The 14,514-nt window shown below is 44.8% G+C and overlaps 1 protein-coding gene across 1 annotated transcript; it reads left to right on the top strand.

Moving 5' to 3' along the window:
* Nucleotides 1–812: 812 nt before the first annotated feature.
* LOC120992064 (protein kinase C delta type-like) lies at nucleotides 813–14,287 on the top strand. The gene is made up of 7 exons (XM_040420852.1): nucleotides 813–1,218; nucleotides 4,954–5,237; nucleotides 9,329–9,420; nucleotides 9,953–10,154; nucleotides 10,659–10,802; nucleotides 11,466–11,591; nucleotides 14,159–14,287. Exons 1-7 carry the CDS (start codon nucleotides 813–815, stop codon nucleotides 14,285–14,287), a joined length of 1,383 nt encoding a protein of 460 aa, XP_040276786.1.
* The last annotated feature ends 227 nt before the right edge of the window (nucleotides 14,288–14,514 follow it).

Genomic DNA, 14,514 nt, shown 5'->3' with positions numbered 1-14,514 from the left:
AGAAATCTCGCCTAGGCTGATGCCCTCTGTGAAGCTGAAAGCAAGTGTGGGCGGCATTACCTTTTGTCAGTGATGTAGCGGGGGAGGGGGGCCAGCAACGGCGCTGATGGGGGTGTGGAGTCTCAGCCCAGGAGAGGCATGTTTGGGCTCTGCTGGAGGGCCTGGGCACTGGATGGGCGAGTTCCTGGGCACCGTTGAAAGAAAATGTGGGCACCTTACTGCCTAATTTGCATATAATACAAAGATGATTTTCGCAAGGTAGAATATGAGAAATGCTGAATGGAAGGTACATCAGGGAAGGAGGTGTTATGTTCTACATGGGAATAGTTTTACTTTATTAGTGATAATCCATGTGACAGAATAAAAAATCAATCAGTAGAGCTACAAAATGTTTCTGTGTAGCCCCAGCCTGACAACTGCTGGTACTATTCCTCTTGTCCCTACAATCAGACTATGTAGGAACTATATAGGTTGTCAATTTGTTCATAAATTTCCAGAGGAATGGCATAATACAGAGATTTATCATAAAGACATAATTTTTTCATCAATATGGCACATGTGTCTCCTGCCATTTTTATACAGCAAATTTCACATTTCATAAAAGTTTCCAATGTGTTCCTCAAAGCTCACAGTAAACTAAAAGCCTGGCACAAATGGCTGAACGCTATTGGCCAGTTACTGGGCACATCACAATCCATGTAGCCAAGGCAACCGTGGTGCCCGGGTCTGAATGGCAGGTGGCAGTTGGAAGTGGCAGTTGGAGTTGACTGGCGACGGTGGACATATCTGCTTACCTGATGGAAAGCGCTACGATGGATTCTGAGAAGATTGCTGCGAGGACGAGAGGAGCGAAGAAAAGGAGACACATTTCTGACTCATCGGCTGATGAGCAGAAGAAGATGGAGGAAGAAAAGAAGATTATCATCAGGAGGAAAGGAGGGAAGAAGCGTCGGACCATCCTGACCACACCTGATGAAGACACGGAGACACCCAAGAGGAGCAAGAAGAGGAAGAAGAGGATAACATCCAGCTCCTCTGAGAAGATGTCTCCTAATCAACCCATCAGTCCAGTGGAAGAAGAAGTGACTAAACAGCCAAAGTGCGGGAAGAAGAGAAAACTCATCCTCATCTCTTCAAAAGATGGAAAGAAGTCACGGATCAAGAGAGAAGATGACATCCTGAAGAAAGAAGACCAGCAGGAGGACCAGGGAGTCTCAGGTATATCCACACATACAGTAATACAGAAGCTATACATCCTGGACACATTGTTAAAACTTTACATTAATCTGTTCTGTAGAGCTGAGACCTGAGACAAGCAGAAGGAAGGGGAGTCCACATTTATAGCTGGGGTGTTACTAAGGGTGGGGGAGGGGTGCTAGCGGGCATATACCCTGGGTGCTCAGTTCCTTGGGGGCAGCAACAAGCCATTCTGTCTTTATAGATACTGGGCTAGGGCAGTGAAGTGTGAATTAGGCTGTACACAGTTCCATTTTAAGTATTTAGAGGGTCATTTATCAAACTGGTGTAAAGTAGAACTGGCTTAGTTGCCCATAGCAACCAATCAGATTCCTCCTTTCATTTTTCAAAGGAGCTGTGAGTAATGAAAGGTGGACTCTTATTGGTTGCTATGGGCAACTAAGGCAGTTCTGCTTTACACCAGTTTGATAAATGACCCCCTTAATGTTATTATATGAATTATTTCTAATCCCCCAATAGTGTCCTTATATGAGTTGTCAGCAGAGCCTGTGCATGGGGAGAATACAGGCTGTCATAAACAGCAGCCTATATTGTGTATAGTACAACATTGTAACAACCCTGCATGCATAGAAGTGATGCGACAATGTGCCCCTATTGTAAATGATTAGAAGTCATCAGGAGTTCCAGGTCCATATAAATGTAGAAGGTCACATGCCGGGCTCATGTCTACAGATCACTGACCTCCAAGGTGACTTCTAATATTCTTAATAATGTTACACCTTTCAGCTGCTGCAGAACCTCTTCCTCAATAGTTAGGCCACTGTCGCTGGGGTATTTTGGTTACTATTTGTATGTCAAACCCAGGAATACAGAACACATAAGAAATACAGAGGTTTCCATCGTCCTTTCTCTCGGTGTAGCTTCCTCTGGGTTTTGACTTACAAATACTGATCCCAAATATTGACCTGAATATATAAGTGGGAAAGTGCCCCCCAGTAATGAGCTGAAAGATGTTCTGCAGCATCTGAGCTGTGTAATGCTGTTCTGCAGCAGCTTTGACACAATCTGTATTCATTTAGTTGATTTGGGGTCTGTATTTCTTATGGGGTGTATTTATTCCAGGGTTTGTATTCAGGGGTCTGCTCTGCAGGTTTGTAAGCTTTTTGTTTTCATGGCGTTCAGTGTGTAGTAACAATGACGTTATCTTTATCCCGCGGATCAGCACAGTCATGGCGGTAATAAATGTACATTGTTTTTCTTATGTTTTACTATATGTACAAAATAAAAAACTTCTCGCGTTGTGTGTGTGTTTTTTATAGCATTTATCACGTGGTATGTTTTATTAGGTTGGAAGTTTACAGACATGGTGACACCAATTATGGTTATTTTGTTATTGCTTTTATTTTTACTGTATTTGATAAAAAGGAAAGAGGCTTTTTTAGCTTCTTTATATTTTTTTTTTTTAGATGTTATTGATCTTTTTATTAAACATTTGGCACCCACTGTGGAGCTTGCTCCATACACTCTCCTGCAGCATTCGGCATAGTGTATAGGTATATGATATGTCAGGAAGGGGAAATGAGTTGGTTCACCATTATATGTCATATTCATTTATTGATTATAAAAATAGAGCACAATTGCCTTTCAGATTCTGTAAAAATAATCTAATGAAGAGCTATGACACTTACTTACATAGTATAGCGCCACCTGGTGTTCAAAGTGTGAAGCAATGTGCAGGTCCATCTACTGACCTCAGGGAACCGATCACACATGCTCATCCTCCAGAGCCAGGTCTCTGCATAGTGATCCTGTGTTCCCAGCAGAAGAGCCAATAGAAATATCTTTCTGCATGGAAGAAGCCTTTCTTTATTAGGTCCTCTGCAGAGAACACAGGGAAGAAAGCTATTTCTTCTAGCTGCTCTGCAGTGACCAGAGAGGAGCACTGTGAAGAGACCTGGCTATGAGGAGAGCGACTGACCTTTGACCAGCAGCACTCAGCTCAGTAGATGCACATTGTTATACGCTTTAAACACCAGGTGGCGCCATACTGTATAAGTAAATGTCATATCTCTCCATGGGAGTAATAGCAAGTAAATGGCGCATAGGCTGCAGTTTTTATCATCTCTCCCCTTAATGCATAATCACCTACATGTATGTCATATGTGTTAAAGGGTTATATGGATCAAGCTCACACGTTGAGGTCGCTCTCTATATATGGTGGTGGATGCCGGCTGTATAATACAGGAGACACCTGCCAGCAGTGACCGAGAACAGTGATAATACTGATACCTTGATTATGATGCGGATGTCTTTTAACCCCTCAGATGCCGCTGTCAATCGCGACTGCAGCATCTATGGAGTTGGACAGAGGGAAGGGGTTCCCTAAGTCTTCCGATCGGAGCCCCTGTGGAAAAATCGCAGGGCTCCTATTGACTGTCATGACAGCCTGTGTCCTTGTGAAAGGTCCCAGGCCTGTCATGGCTAGCTGCCCAAAAATACATTAAAATGGCCAAAAAGTTTGACATTATGGTACAAAAAAAAACTACACCCCGAAAATATGCCCTTACATGGCTTTGCAGAAGAAAAAAAAATGTGGGTGTCAGAAAAGGATGATACAAAGAATATTTGTAATTTTTTTTAATTATTATTATTATTTTTTTTACATATATATGGCTATGTGAAAGGAAATTTTAAAAAGTTAAGGCTCTTGCAATGTAGAATAAAAAAACAAACAAGAAACCCCAAAAGTAAAATAATTCCAGTCCTAAAGGGGTTAAGGCACTTGGTCTGGGGTCTGTATTTATTAATGGATCTGATTTCTGCATTTATTTTGGAGTCTGGTCTAAGTCTGTATTTATCTACAGTGCTGGATTCTGTTAAAGGGGTATTCCCACCTGAGACAATGGGGGCATATCACTGGGATATGCCCTTATTGTCTCATAGGTGAGAGACCCACCTCTGGGAAATGCACCTATCTCGTAAACGTAGCCGGCAAAGTCCAGGAGGGTGCACCACACATGCGCGGCTGCCTCCATTAATTTTTATGGGGCTGCTGCCAAAAATAGCCAAGCCCCATACAAATATCTCGGCCCCATCGAAAAGAATGGGACCATTGGCTGCGCAAGAGTGGTGAACTCCCATTCCCTTCTATGGGGAAAGCGCTTGGTGGTGGCCGAAAATGGGGAAACCTGGAGCCCTCCAGTCACCACTTTCCACACTCTCGATATAGTTGTAGGTCCCAGTGGTGGGTCCCGCACCTATCAGACAATGGGGATATATCCTAGCGATATGCGGCACTCAGAGCCCTCTCTGTGGGCACCTGCGCCCTGAAAAAAGTCTATGGTATACCAATATGCCTTAGACCTTTCCTGCCATTCATCAGCACAGGGCGCAATATGAATGGCTCAGCCAGTGCATTGAATGTAGGCAGGCTATTATAGCTAAATGATAAAGTACATGGAAGATATACTATATTGATATTCAGGTTAAATTGCCATGTTGGCACTTTGGGATAAATAAGTGGGTTTTGGGTTGCAGTTTGGCCCCTTGGTCTCTAAAAGGTTCACCATCGCTGGTATAGACCCTCATTGATCACCATTTAGAGTCTATGGGACTGCTGGAGATAGCCAAGTTCTATACTTGGCTATATAAATTCGGGAGAAACAGAAGGACAAATCAATATGACCAATCCATATGATAGAAATGCCTAAGATGGGAATATCCTTTCACTTGTTTTTCTATTACTTTCTCCCCTAGTCGAGGACAGCGGTGTTCGGCCAACCTGCTCTAGAAGCACAATAATCTCCGATAACATCAGGGAGAGATTAATATTCCATCATGTGCTCGGGAAGGGAAGTTATGGGAAGGTCGTCTTGGCTGAGGACACTTCTAACCATCAGAAGTATGCTGTTAAGATCATCAGCAAGAGAGCCATGCTTGCCGACTGTGATGAGGCGGATGTGTTGGTGGAGCACCGAGTCTTACAGCTGGCATCTGGGAGCCCCTTCCTCATCCACGCGGACTTTGCATTCCAGACCAAGGTACACTACTGACAACTTCACTTTTTTCAAATGTCTCCACTTGTAACCCAGTCCACCGAAAAAGGGGGCAGCAGCCGACAGAGCGACCATCCATGTGAGAGCAAATGGGTCTGGTAGGACTGCAGGGACCCCCAGTAATCAGAAGAATGGAGGTCCCCCTTCTCCCAGGCCCCATAGCAGTTGTGTGGTTTGCCTCCACAGTAGGTGCCCACTGCCTCTGTCCTCAGGATTGCTGGGGGTTTTAGCAGTTGGACCCAGTGATCAGACACTTATCACCTATCCTGTGGAAAAGGGAAAATTGTTCCTTGTGGGAGAAAATAAGCCTTCAGGGGCTATGGCACCCCAGCAAAATCCACTGCTCACCCTCAGACCTCCACTGATCACCCACCAGTGGCCCTAAAGAGAAAACTCTTTAAAGGAGCAAATAAAGGTTATTTATTCTATGATGACAAATTATATCATTTTCTAATTTTCTATATTTGTGGAATATAAGGCGCCCCCGGGTTTAGATTACAGAAAATTAGAAAACAAAATTTTGCACTTATCAAACCTTCCCTGGTTGAGGTGACTTATTTTGGGGTCTAGTGTAGATGGGGTTAATAGATTTGGTCAGTGTGTCATCTGCTGACCATAGTAACAAACAGCAATGGTGCATGTGATCACCTTATTAAATATACCTACCCAAGTGTCTCCTGTCATTGCTCTGCAGTGTCCTGCCATGCTTCTTCTGCTGTATTATTTCATTTATTTATTTTTTGTTACCCTCTGTGATCTTCACATTGTAGAAATACAGTACACATGCCCAACTCTTCAAGGTGCATATTACACACACACACAGCTCTGCAGTACATACATTATACATACATACACATTATATATATATATATATACACACACAGAATTGTTACATACACAGTAGACACATATACACAGCTCTTCTACATACACAGTATATACACAATGAACTATGCACAGGGCCGGCGCCACCTGTAAGGCGACCTAGGCAGCCGCCTAGGGCACAGTTTAGCAGGGGCCGCCGGAACCGTGCGGTTTAAAAAAAAAAAGCGTTGGTTAAGTGGCGGCCGGGCCGGTCCTGCCGCAGGTTTTTTTCAAAAGTACGGCGGCGGGCCCTCCCCCGCACCGGGCGGCTGACGCACTGCCCGGGCTGGCGCGTCTATGATTGTGCACCGCCCGGGCACAGCCTGAAGAGAAGTACTGACGGGAGGGTAAGGGCTCTTTCACACTTGCGTTCTTTTCTTCCGGCATAGAGTTCCGTCGTCGGGGCTCTATGCCGGAAGAATCCTGATCAGTTTTATCCTAATGCATTCTGAATGGAGAGAAATCCGTTCAGGATGCATCAGGATGTCTTCAGTTCCGGAACGGAACGTTTTTTGGCTGGAGAAAATACCGCAGCATGCTGCGCTTTTTGCTCCGGCCAAAAATCCTGAAGACTTGCCGCAAGGCCGGATCCGGGATTAATGCCCATTGAAAGGCATTGATCCGGATCCGGCCTTAAGCTAAACGTCGTTTCGGCGCATTGCCGGACCCGACATTTAGCTTTTTCAGAGTGGTTACCATGGCTGCCAGGACGCTAAAGTCCTGGCAGCCATGGTAAAGTGTAGCGGGGAGCGGGGGAGCGGTATACTTACCGTCCGTGCGGCTCCCCGGGCGCTCCAGAGTGACGTCAGGGCGCCCCAAGCGCATGGATCACGTGATCACATGGATCACGTCATCCATGCGCATGGGGCGCTCTGACGTCATTCTGGAGCGCCCGGGGAGCCGCACGGACTGTAAGTATACCGCTCCCCCGCTCCCCGCTCCTACTATGGCAACCAGGACTTTAATAGCGTCCTGGCTGCCATAGTAACACTGAAAGCATTTTGAAGACGGCTCCGTCTTCAAATGCTTTCAGTACACTTGCGTTTTTCCGGATCCGGCGGGCACCTCCGGCAACGGAAGTGCATGCCGGATCCCAACAACGCAAGCGTGAAAGAGGCCTAACGCCTCTAATGTAGCGTGGCCGAGCTCTGTTCGGTCCGCGGTACAGGAGCTTTTGTTTCCTGTACCCGGCCAGACTGACAGGAAGTGCTCACTTAGTGTGCACTTCCTGTCAGTCTGGCCGGGTACAGGAAACAAAAGCTCCTGTACCGCGGACCGAACAGAGCTCGGCCACGCTACACTAGAGGTGGGGGGGAAATGAGAGTGATAAGGGAGGGGGGGGAATGAGAATGACAAGGGAGGGGGGGGAATGAGAGTGACAAGGGAGGGGGGGGAATGAGAGTGACAAGGGAGGGGGGGAATGAGAGTGACAAGGGAGGGGGGAATGAGAGTGACAAGGGAGGGGGGAATGAGAGTGACAAGGGAGGGGGGAATGAGAGTGACAAGGGAGGGGGGGGAATGAGAGTGACAAGGGAGGGGGGGGAATGAGAGTGACAAGGGAGGGGGGAATGAGAGTGACGAGGGGGGGGAATGAGAGTGACAAGGGAGGGGGGAATGAGAGTGACAAGGGAGGGGGGGAATGAGAGTGACAAGGGAGGGGGGAAATGAGAGTGACAAGGGAGGGGGGAAATGAGAGTGACAAGGGAGGGGGGGAATGAGAGTGACAAGGGAGGGGGGGAATGAGAGTGACAAGAAGGAGGAGAGCGTGACAAGGGGCGGGGGGGTGAGAAAGAGAGTGACAAGGGGTGGGGGTGTGAGAAAGAGAGTGACAAGGGAGGGGGGATAAGAGTGACAAGGGAGGGGGGATAAGAGTGACAAGGGAGGGGGGATAAGAGTGACAAGGGAGGGAGGGGGGGAGAAGAGAGTGACAAGGGAGGGGGAAATGAGAGTGACAAGGGAGGGGGAAAATGAGAGTGACAAGAGAGGGGGGATGAGAGTGACAAGAAGGAGGAGAGCGTGACAAGGGGCGGGGGGGGGGGGGTGAGAAAGAGAGTGACAAGGGGCGGGGGGGTGAGAAAGAGAGTGACAAGGGAGGGGGGATAAGAGTGACAAGGGAGGGGGGATAAGAGTGACAAGGGAGGGAGGGGGGGGAGAAGAGAGTGACAAGGGAGGGAGGGGGAGAGTGACAAGGGAGGGAGGGAGGGAGGGGGGAAATGAGAGTGACAAGGGAGGGAGGGGGAGAGTGACAAGGGAGGGAGGGAGGGAGGGAGGGGGAAATGAGAGTGACAAGGGAGGGAGGGGGAGAGTGACAAGGGAGGGAGGGAGGGGAAATGAGAGTGACAAGGGAGGGGGGCAGGGGAAATGAGAGTGACAAGAGAGGGGGGGAATGAGAGTGACAAGGGAGGGGGGGGGGGAGAATGAGAGTGACAAGGGAGGGGGGGAATGAGAGTGACACTTACCTTTCTCCAGCTCCGGCACTGGGAACTCTTCTCCCCGATCCTCCTCTCAGCTGCGAATGCGCATGTGCACACATTCAAAACTATGTTCCGCGTCTTCCCACTGTAGATTTCACAGTGAGAATCGCGGAAGCACCTCTAGCGGCTGTCAGGGAGACAGCTACAAGAAGCTTGATTAACCCTAAGGGAAACATAGCAGTTCTTTTAATTTAAATGCTGAGAAAGGGGTGGAACATATGTGATGTCATGATATTGGGCAGATCATCTGATAAGGGGGAAGACGGCAATTTTTATCTTGGCTAAGGGGGTAAAAATCCTTGCACCGGCCCTGACTATGCAGCAAACCAATTATACATACACAGCACTGCTGCATGCACAGCTGATACACACTCAGTTCTGCTACACACACAGCTCATCCACACACCTCTGCTGGTTGCACCGCTTATCCATAAACACTGTATTGAAGTTATGTAACAAGATCCTTCATTGTTTATTGTGTCTAGGGCAGATTTATAGCAGCTGCAGGAAAGCAATGAAGGTTCCTATTCAATAACTGCAAGCAGAGATCCTAATAACTGAGATCTTGATATAGCAAGATTGTAAAATTATAGACTCTTTCACTATATACAAAGAATAACCTTTTCATGCTGAAAGCGGAATATCCCTTGAAGGATTACAGAAGCCACGGCTATATTCTGTCCAGTAAATGTGTAAATGTGATCTGATGGTTCAGTAATGGCGTCTTCTATGTCACAGATGCTTGTTCTACTTGGGCTGGAATACATGAGCTGCGGGGACTTTGATCAGTTCCTACGGATGAAGGGGCGGCTTGACATCCCCAGTGCAAGGTAAGGCTGAATAAAAACCTCAGCTAAACGGTTAGAAAATGACATAAAATATTAGATCCAGTGTCCGGCCTCATGCACATCACGCTGATGAGATCTGCTCCCCTGTTTGTCTGCTCTCTTCAAAAGAAGAATGGAAGACTGAGAGGGGAAACGTTCCTCCAGAAATGTCAGGGAATGTTTCTCCTCTTCCTTGTGCTGTGATCCTTCTTCTGATAGTAAAAGACAAAGAAGAGAACAGATCTCCCCAGTCTGATGTGAAGGAGCCTTAATCACATTCCCAGGTATTAAAGGAGTTCTCCGGGAATGGTTATTAATGACCATCAGCAACCCATTCTAGAACATGACTAGGACTGGTTGCTCTTTAAAACCCTGGAATAGAAGTTCATGTGATTTTAAGCCACCCTGTAGCCCTGGCCATAAGACACATTTGACAGTGATAAGAAACATTTTGTGTCTCTTATTCTAGTGACTGTTAGGAAAGAGTCTTATGTGTTATCCTCGCAATATATTCATTTATTTACTTTTCTGACAGATTCTATGCCGCTGAGCTTGTGTGTGCCATCCAATATCTCCATTCTAAGGGCATCGTCCACAGAGACCTCAAGCCTGAGAACATCCTGGTGGCTGAGACGGGACATATTAAGGTCACGGATTTCGGTCTCGCACTTGAGAACATGCTTGGAGACCGCACAGCCACCGAATATGCTGGGACAGAAGGCTATGTGGCTCCTGAGGTGAGGAAAAGGGAGTTTTCATCATTTTCACTGATATATTTGTATTGAAGGGGTTCAGAATACTGATCGCACATCCTTAGGATAGGTCTTCAACATCAGATCGGTGGAAGTCTGATTTTTGGCACCCCTGCACTTTACCTGTTTGATGGGGCCACATTGATTGTGTGAGGGCTTTATTACCTTCACACCATCTACTGATCTCAGGGATCAGCTGTTATTGCCAGGGGAAGCTCAGGGTGGCCATTCATTTCCACTGCAGTGGATTCTGGTGGAGAAACCTAATATTGCAATAGGCCCATTCGAATGAATGAGTGAGGTTCCTTCAGATGACTTTGTGGTTGCAGTTTATCTGCTGCTGGATGGAGGCAGAATATCTTGGCCTCATCCAGTTAAACACATTGTGTGACTCCATTCTACACTATGCTGGCAATCGCCGAAGCCTGAGCCCTTACAATAGTAGTCTAAGTATAATCTGTGTAGTCACTCTTCTCTCCTTCCTGGCAGATGCTGGCTGAGGAGGAGTATGGTGTCGGAGTGGACTGGTATTCATTTGGGGTCATCTTAAATGAAATGATTACCAGTCAGTGTACTTACGATCCTACACTATTTGACACAACACGCTCCGGCGCTAAAGTCATCATTAAAAAGGTCAGTATGTTACTGCATAATACTACTGTATTTTATACAATGTTACATGACAACCTGTGATAGAAGACATCTCCACCTATAATACTCCATAGTGCACCATGATCTCCTTCACTAATACTCACTACTGTAGTGTTTAGGAGGGGGTCGCCCCTCAGAGGTGCTGCTAGAAGGATAACAATACAACAACCATCATTTCTGTAGTATACATGGTGAAAATACTGGTCTCCACAAGAGGGGATGCCGAGTAGTCACCCCTGGACCCACAACCTGACCGGAGCCAACACAGACTCGGCATCGGCAATAGCACAATGTCTGACAAGAGTTAGCATTGAGGCAGACATTATAGTCTGTCTCCCATGATAACATTTTTTAGAATAACTTAGTCCACCCCTCAGAGCTTATGTAACAAGCAGCCACAGATTTCTAAAATCTCCCATTGCGGACACTACAGCCTGAGACCAGCATTTAGACAGAATAAACACTGGGGCAGATTTATATAAACTAGCCCAAGAGAAAAGTGGAGAAGTTGCCCATAGAAATCAATCAGATTGCAGATTTTATTTCCCAGCTATTCCCTAAAAATGCAAGATCTGGAATGTGATTGGTCATTGTGCTCAAAGATCGTTAGAGTCACTAAGTTATAATTACCTTTCTCATTTTCAGCTCCTCCAGAGAGATCCTGCCAAGCGCTTAGGAGTCCACGGTAACATCAGAGGCCATCATTTCTTCCAGCATATTGACTGGGTCTCTGTGGAAGCCCTTCGGACGGCCCCACCACACATCCCTGTAGTAAGTACATGAACAGAATGTCTACACACTTCATACACTGTATATGATTCTCAATGTCAGGGGCTTGATAGGGGGACATGTTGGCAGGTGATAAGAAGGGGGGCAGAGCCACCAAGCAGTAGCAATTGTCACAGAACATGGAGGCTTAGGGATTGGGCTACTGAACTCCAGATCCAGGAATCCATGTCAGCATACAGATCTTTTATGTGCTTTCACTAGTTCACACCTTGAATGTATTTTTGTAGGTAAAGTAATAATTATTGAAAATAAATAGATATATTGGACTGGCTCTCTGTATGTGTGGTATAATATGGATAAAATGAATAAAATATAATGTAAAGTGATCACACAATTTAATTCACAAAACTCAAATTACAATAAAATCACCAAAATACATGATTAAAAACGTGAATGTAGTTTAAAACACACTGGAAAACTGCAACAACAATGTTATACAATATTTCATGGGGATAGTACAATAGTGATATTCAGTTCTTTGTATCAAATAAATCCAATAGAAGTTCCTTTATGTAGGGTTTCTCTTATATGAAAGGAAAAAAAACAGTTTGAATATCGTTCCTCTCAAGAAGTATACATGTGAGATTGCCGCTTGTATGTGTGGTTGTCAGTGATATCCGCAATTTGAAGAGGGCTTTATAGGAAAACGGGTTCCCAAGATAGCTATTTGCAGTCTGTCCAAGCCCGATAAAGTTGGTAAATAAATTTTTTGTAAAATAGCGACTAAAAATAGTGCATTAGATGTATGCAATAAAATTTATAAATAACAATAAAAAGATATAGATGATTGAAACATATTGATTAGTATATCTAGAGAATGTGATTTTTACAAAATACATAGAATAAATTATAACATTCTTCTGCTATGGAGAATGTTGCAGAAGAATGTTATAATTTATTCTATGTATTTTGTAAAAATCACATTCTCTAGATATACTAATCAATATGTTTCAATCATCTATATCTTTTTATTGATATTTATAAATTTTATTGCATACATCTAATGCACTATTTTTAGTCGCTATTTTACAAAAGAAATTTATCAAAGCAAATAGCTGCAGCATTTATTCTTCATTGAGTAGATAGTACTAAATATCGGATATCCTATACCCAAAAAACACAGAAGTACACGAAATAACGCAATGAAACCGCATGTGAAACCGCATATGGAAAATAGAGCGAAATCCTAGAACATTGAATCCAGACCACTTTTTGGAGTTTTCTGGGCGACGTATATAAAGCCAGCCCAGAATTGGGAGATCAGCTGCTACTGAGGAAGGGGTAAGAGGTCCCCGAAACGCGTCTGGCGTAACCAGCTGATAGCTCCCACTTTGATCGAGGCCTCTTCACAGATGACATAAAGTCTGTGAACACTTTTGGGAAAAATTGGAGCGCTCCAGCGAAAATAATTCTCTTATACAGAAACTTCTGACCACAGTTCCCGCGATACCTCGCTACAATCACGAGCTAGAGGTACGTCATAGATCACGTCACGTGTGCACGTTCTGAGATACGAATAGTCCGGACACTAGCTCTCACGATACCTCGCTACAAACCAAGTTAGAGGCGCGCCATAGACCACGTGATCCATTGGCGTCGCCTTGAATAACGCGGGACTACGCATTCAACAGCGGAACGAAAGTCAGGTATGCTGTACCAGCCCATACTTTGAACTGCCATTTGGGTTAAGGTAAGGTCCAGCTTTTCTACCTTAGTACACACAGCACTTTATTTACCAACTTTATCGGGCTTGGACAGACTGCAAATAGCTATCTTGGGAACCCGTTTTCCTATAAAGCCCTCTTCAAATTGCGGATATCACTGACAACCGCACATACAAGCGGCAATCTCACATGTATACTTCTTGAGATGAACGATATTCAAACTGGTTTTTTCCTTTCATATAAGAGAAACCCTACATAAAGGAACTTCTATTGGATTCATTTGATACAAAGAACTGAATATCACTATTGTACTATCCCCATGAAATATTGTATAACATTGTTGTTGCAGTTTTCCAGTGTGTTTTAAACTACATTCAAGTTTTTAATCATGTATTTTGGTGATTTTATTGTAATTTGAGTTTTGTGAATTAAATTGTGTGATCACTTTACATTATATTTTATTCATTTTATCCATATTATACCACACATACAGAGTGCCAGTCCAATATATCTATTTATTTTCAATACTTTTCTCTGTACGGGTGATACAGCCATCTGGCCTAGAGCACCTGGTCCCTGTCGCATAGGAGTGAGCTATTCCTGTTATTTCTCTTTCCAAAGTAATAATTATATTTGTAACAAATAATTCTTGAATGAAGCTGGTTGGAGGCAGACTCCTGTAATGAGTGTAGACGACTACCCTAATTTGGCATTTAATATGCTTTATACTTCTCTAGAAAAAGTATATCTTATTACGGTGGAGGATGAGTACATAAGGTGATCATATTACATGTTGAAAATACAACCAGCATAAGCTTCATATCAGGTCAATGACCAATTGTGATGATCGTATCCTCATTTTTTATCTATTTCTTTTTCTTGTAGCCATCTATACCTCAACGCCGTTCCACACCATTCAACCTGGACGGAATAGAGGCAGCAGCGGCCAAGAAGGGACCTTTACCATTAAAACATCAGGCCATTTTCAGAGGGTTTTCATTTGTCACCCGGTAAACCCTCCACCAGCTCTAATGTCACCAGAGCAAAATGTCCTCCTGAGCTCCTGGAGAAGATCTGGACCCTGGAAATCCCCTGCAATTGGACTAAAGGAAAACATCTTGAAGACGGACACTGATCCTGAAGCTATTCCCACTGGACGATGTGAGTATATGTACGGGCATTTGATCCAGGGACTATTTTCCCACTGCCTGATTTGCAGTCAGGAAGGAGTGTTTTTCCCC

Source organism: Bufo bufo, chromosome 1, assembly GCF_905171765.1.
Source record: "Bufo bufo chromosome 1, aBufBuf1.1, whole genome shotgun sequence".
Lineage (NCBI taxonomy): Eukaryota > Metazoa > Chordata > Amphibia > Anura > Bufonidae > Bufo > Bufo bufo.
This window is presented reverse-complemented; position numbering and strand designations above follow the sequence as displayed.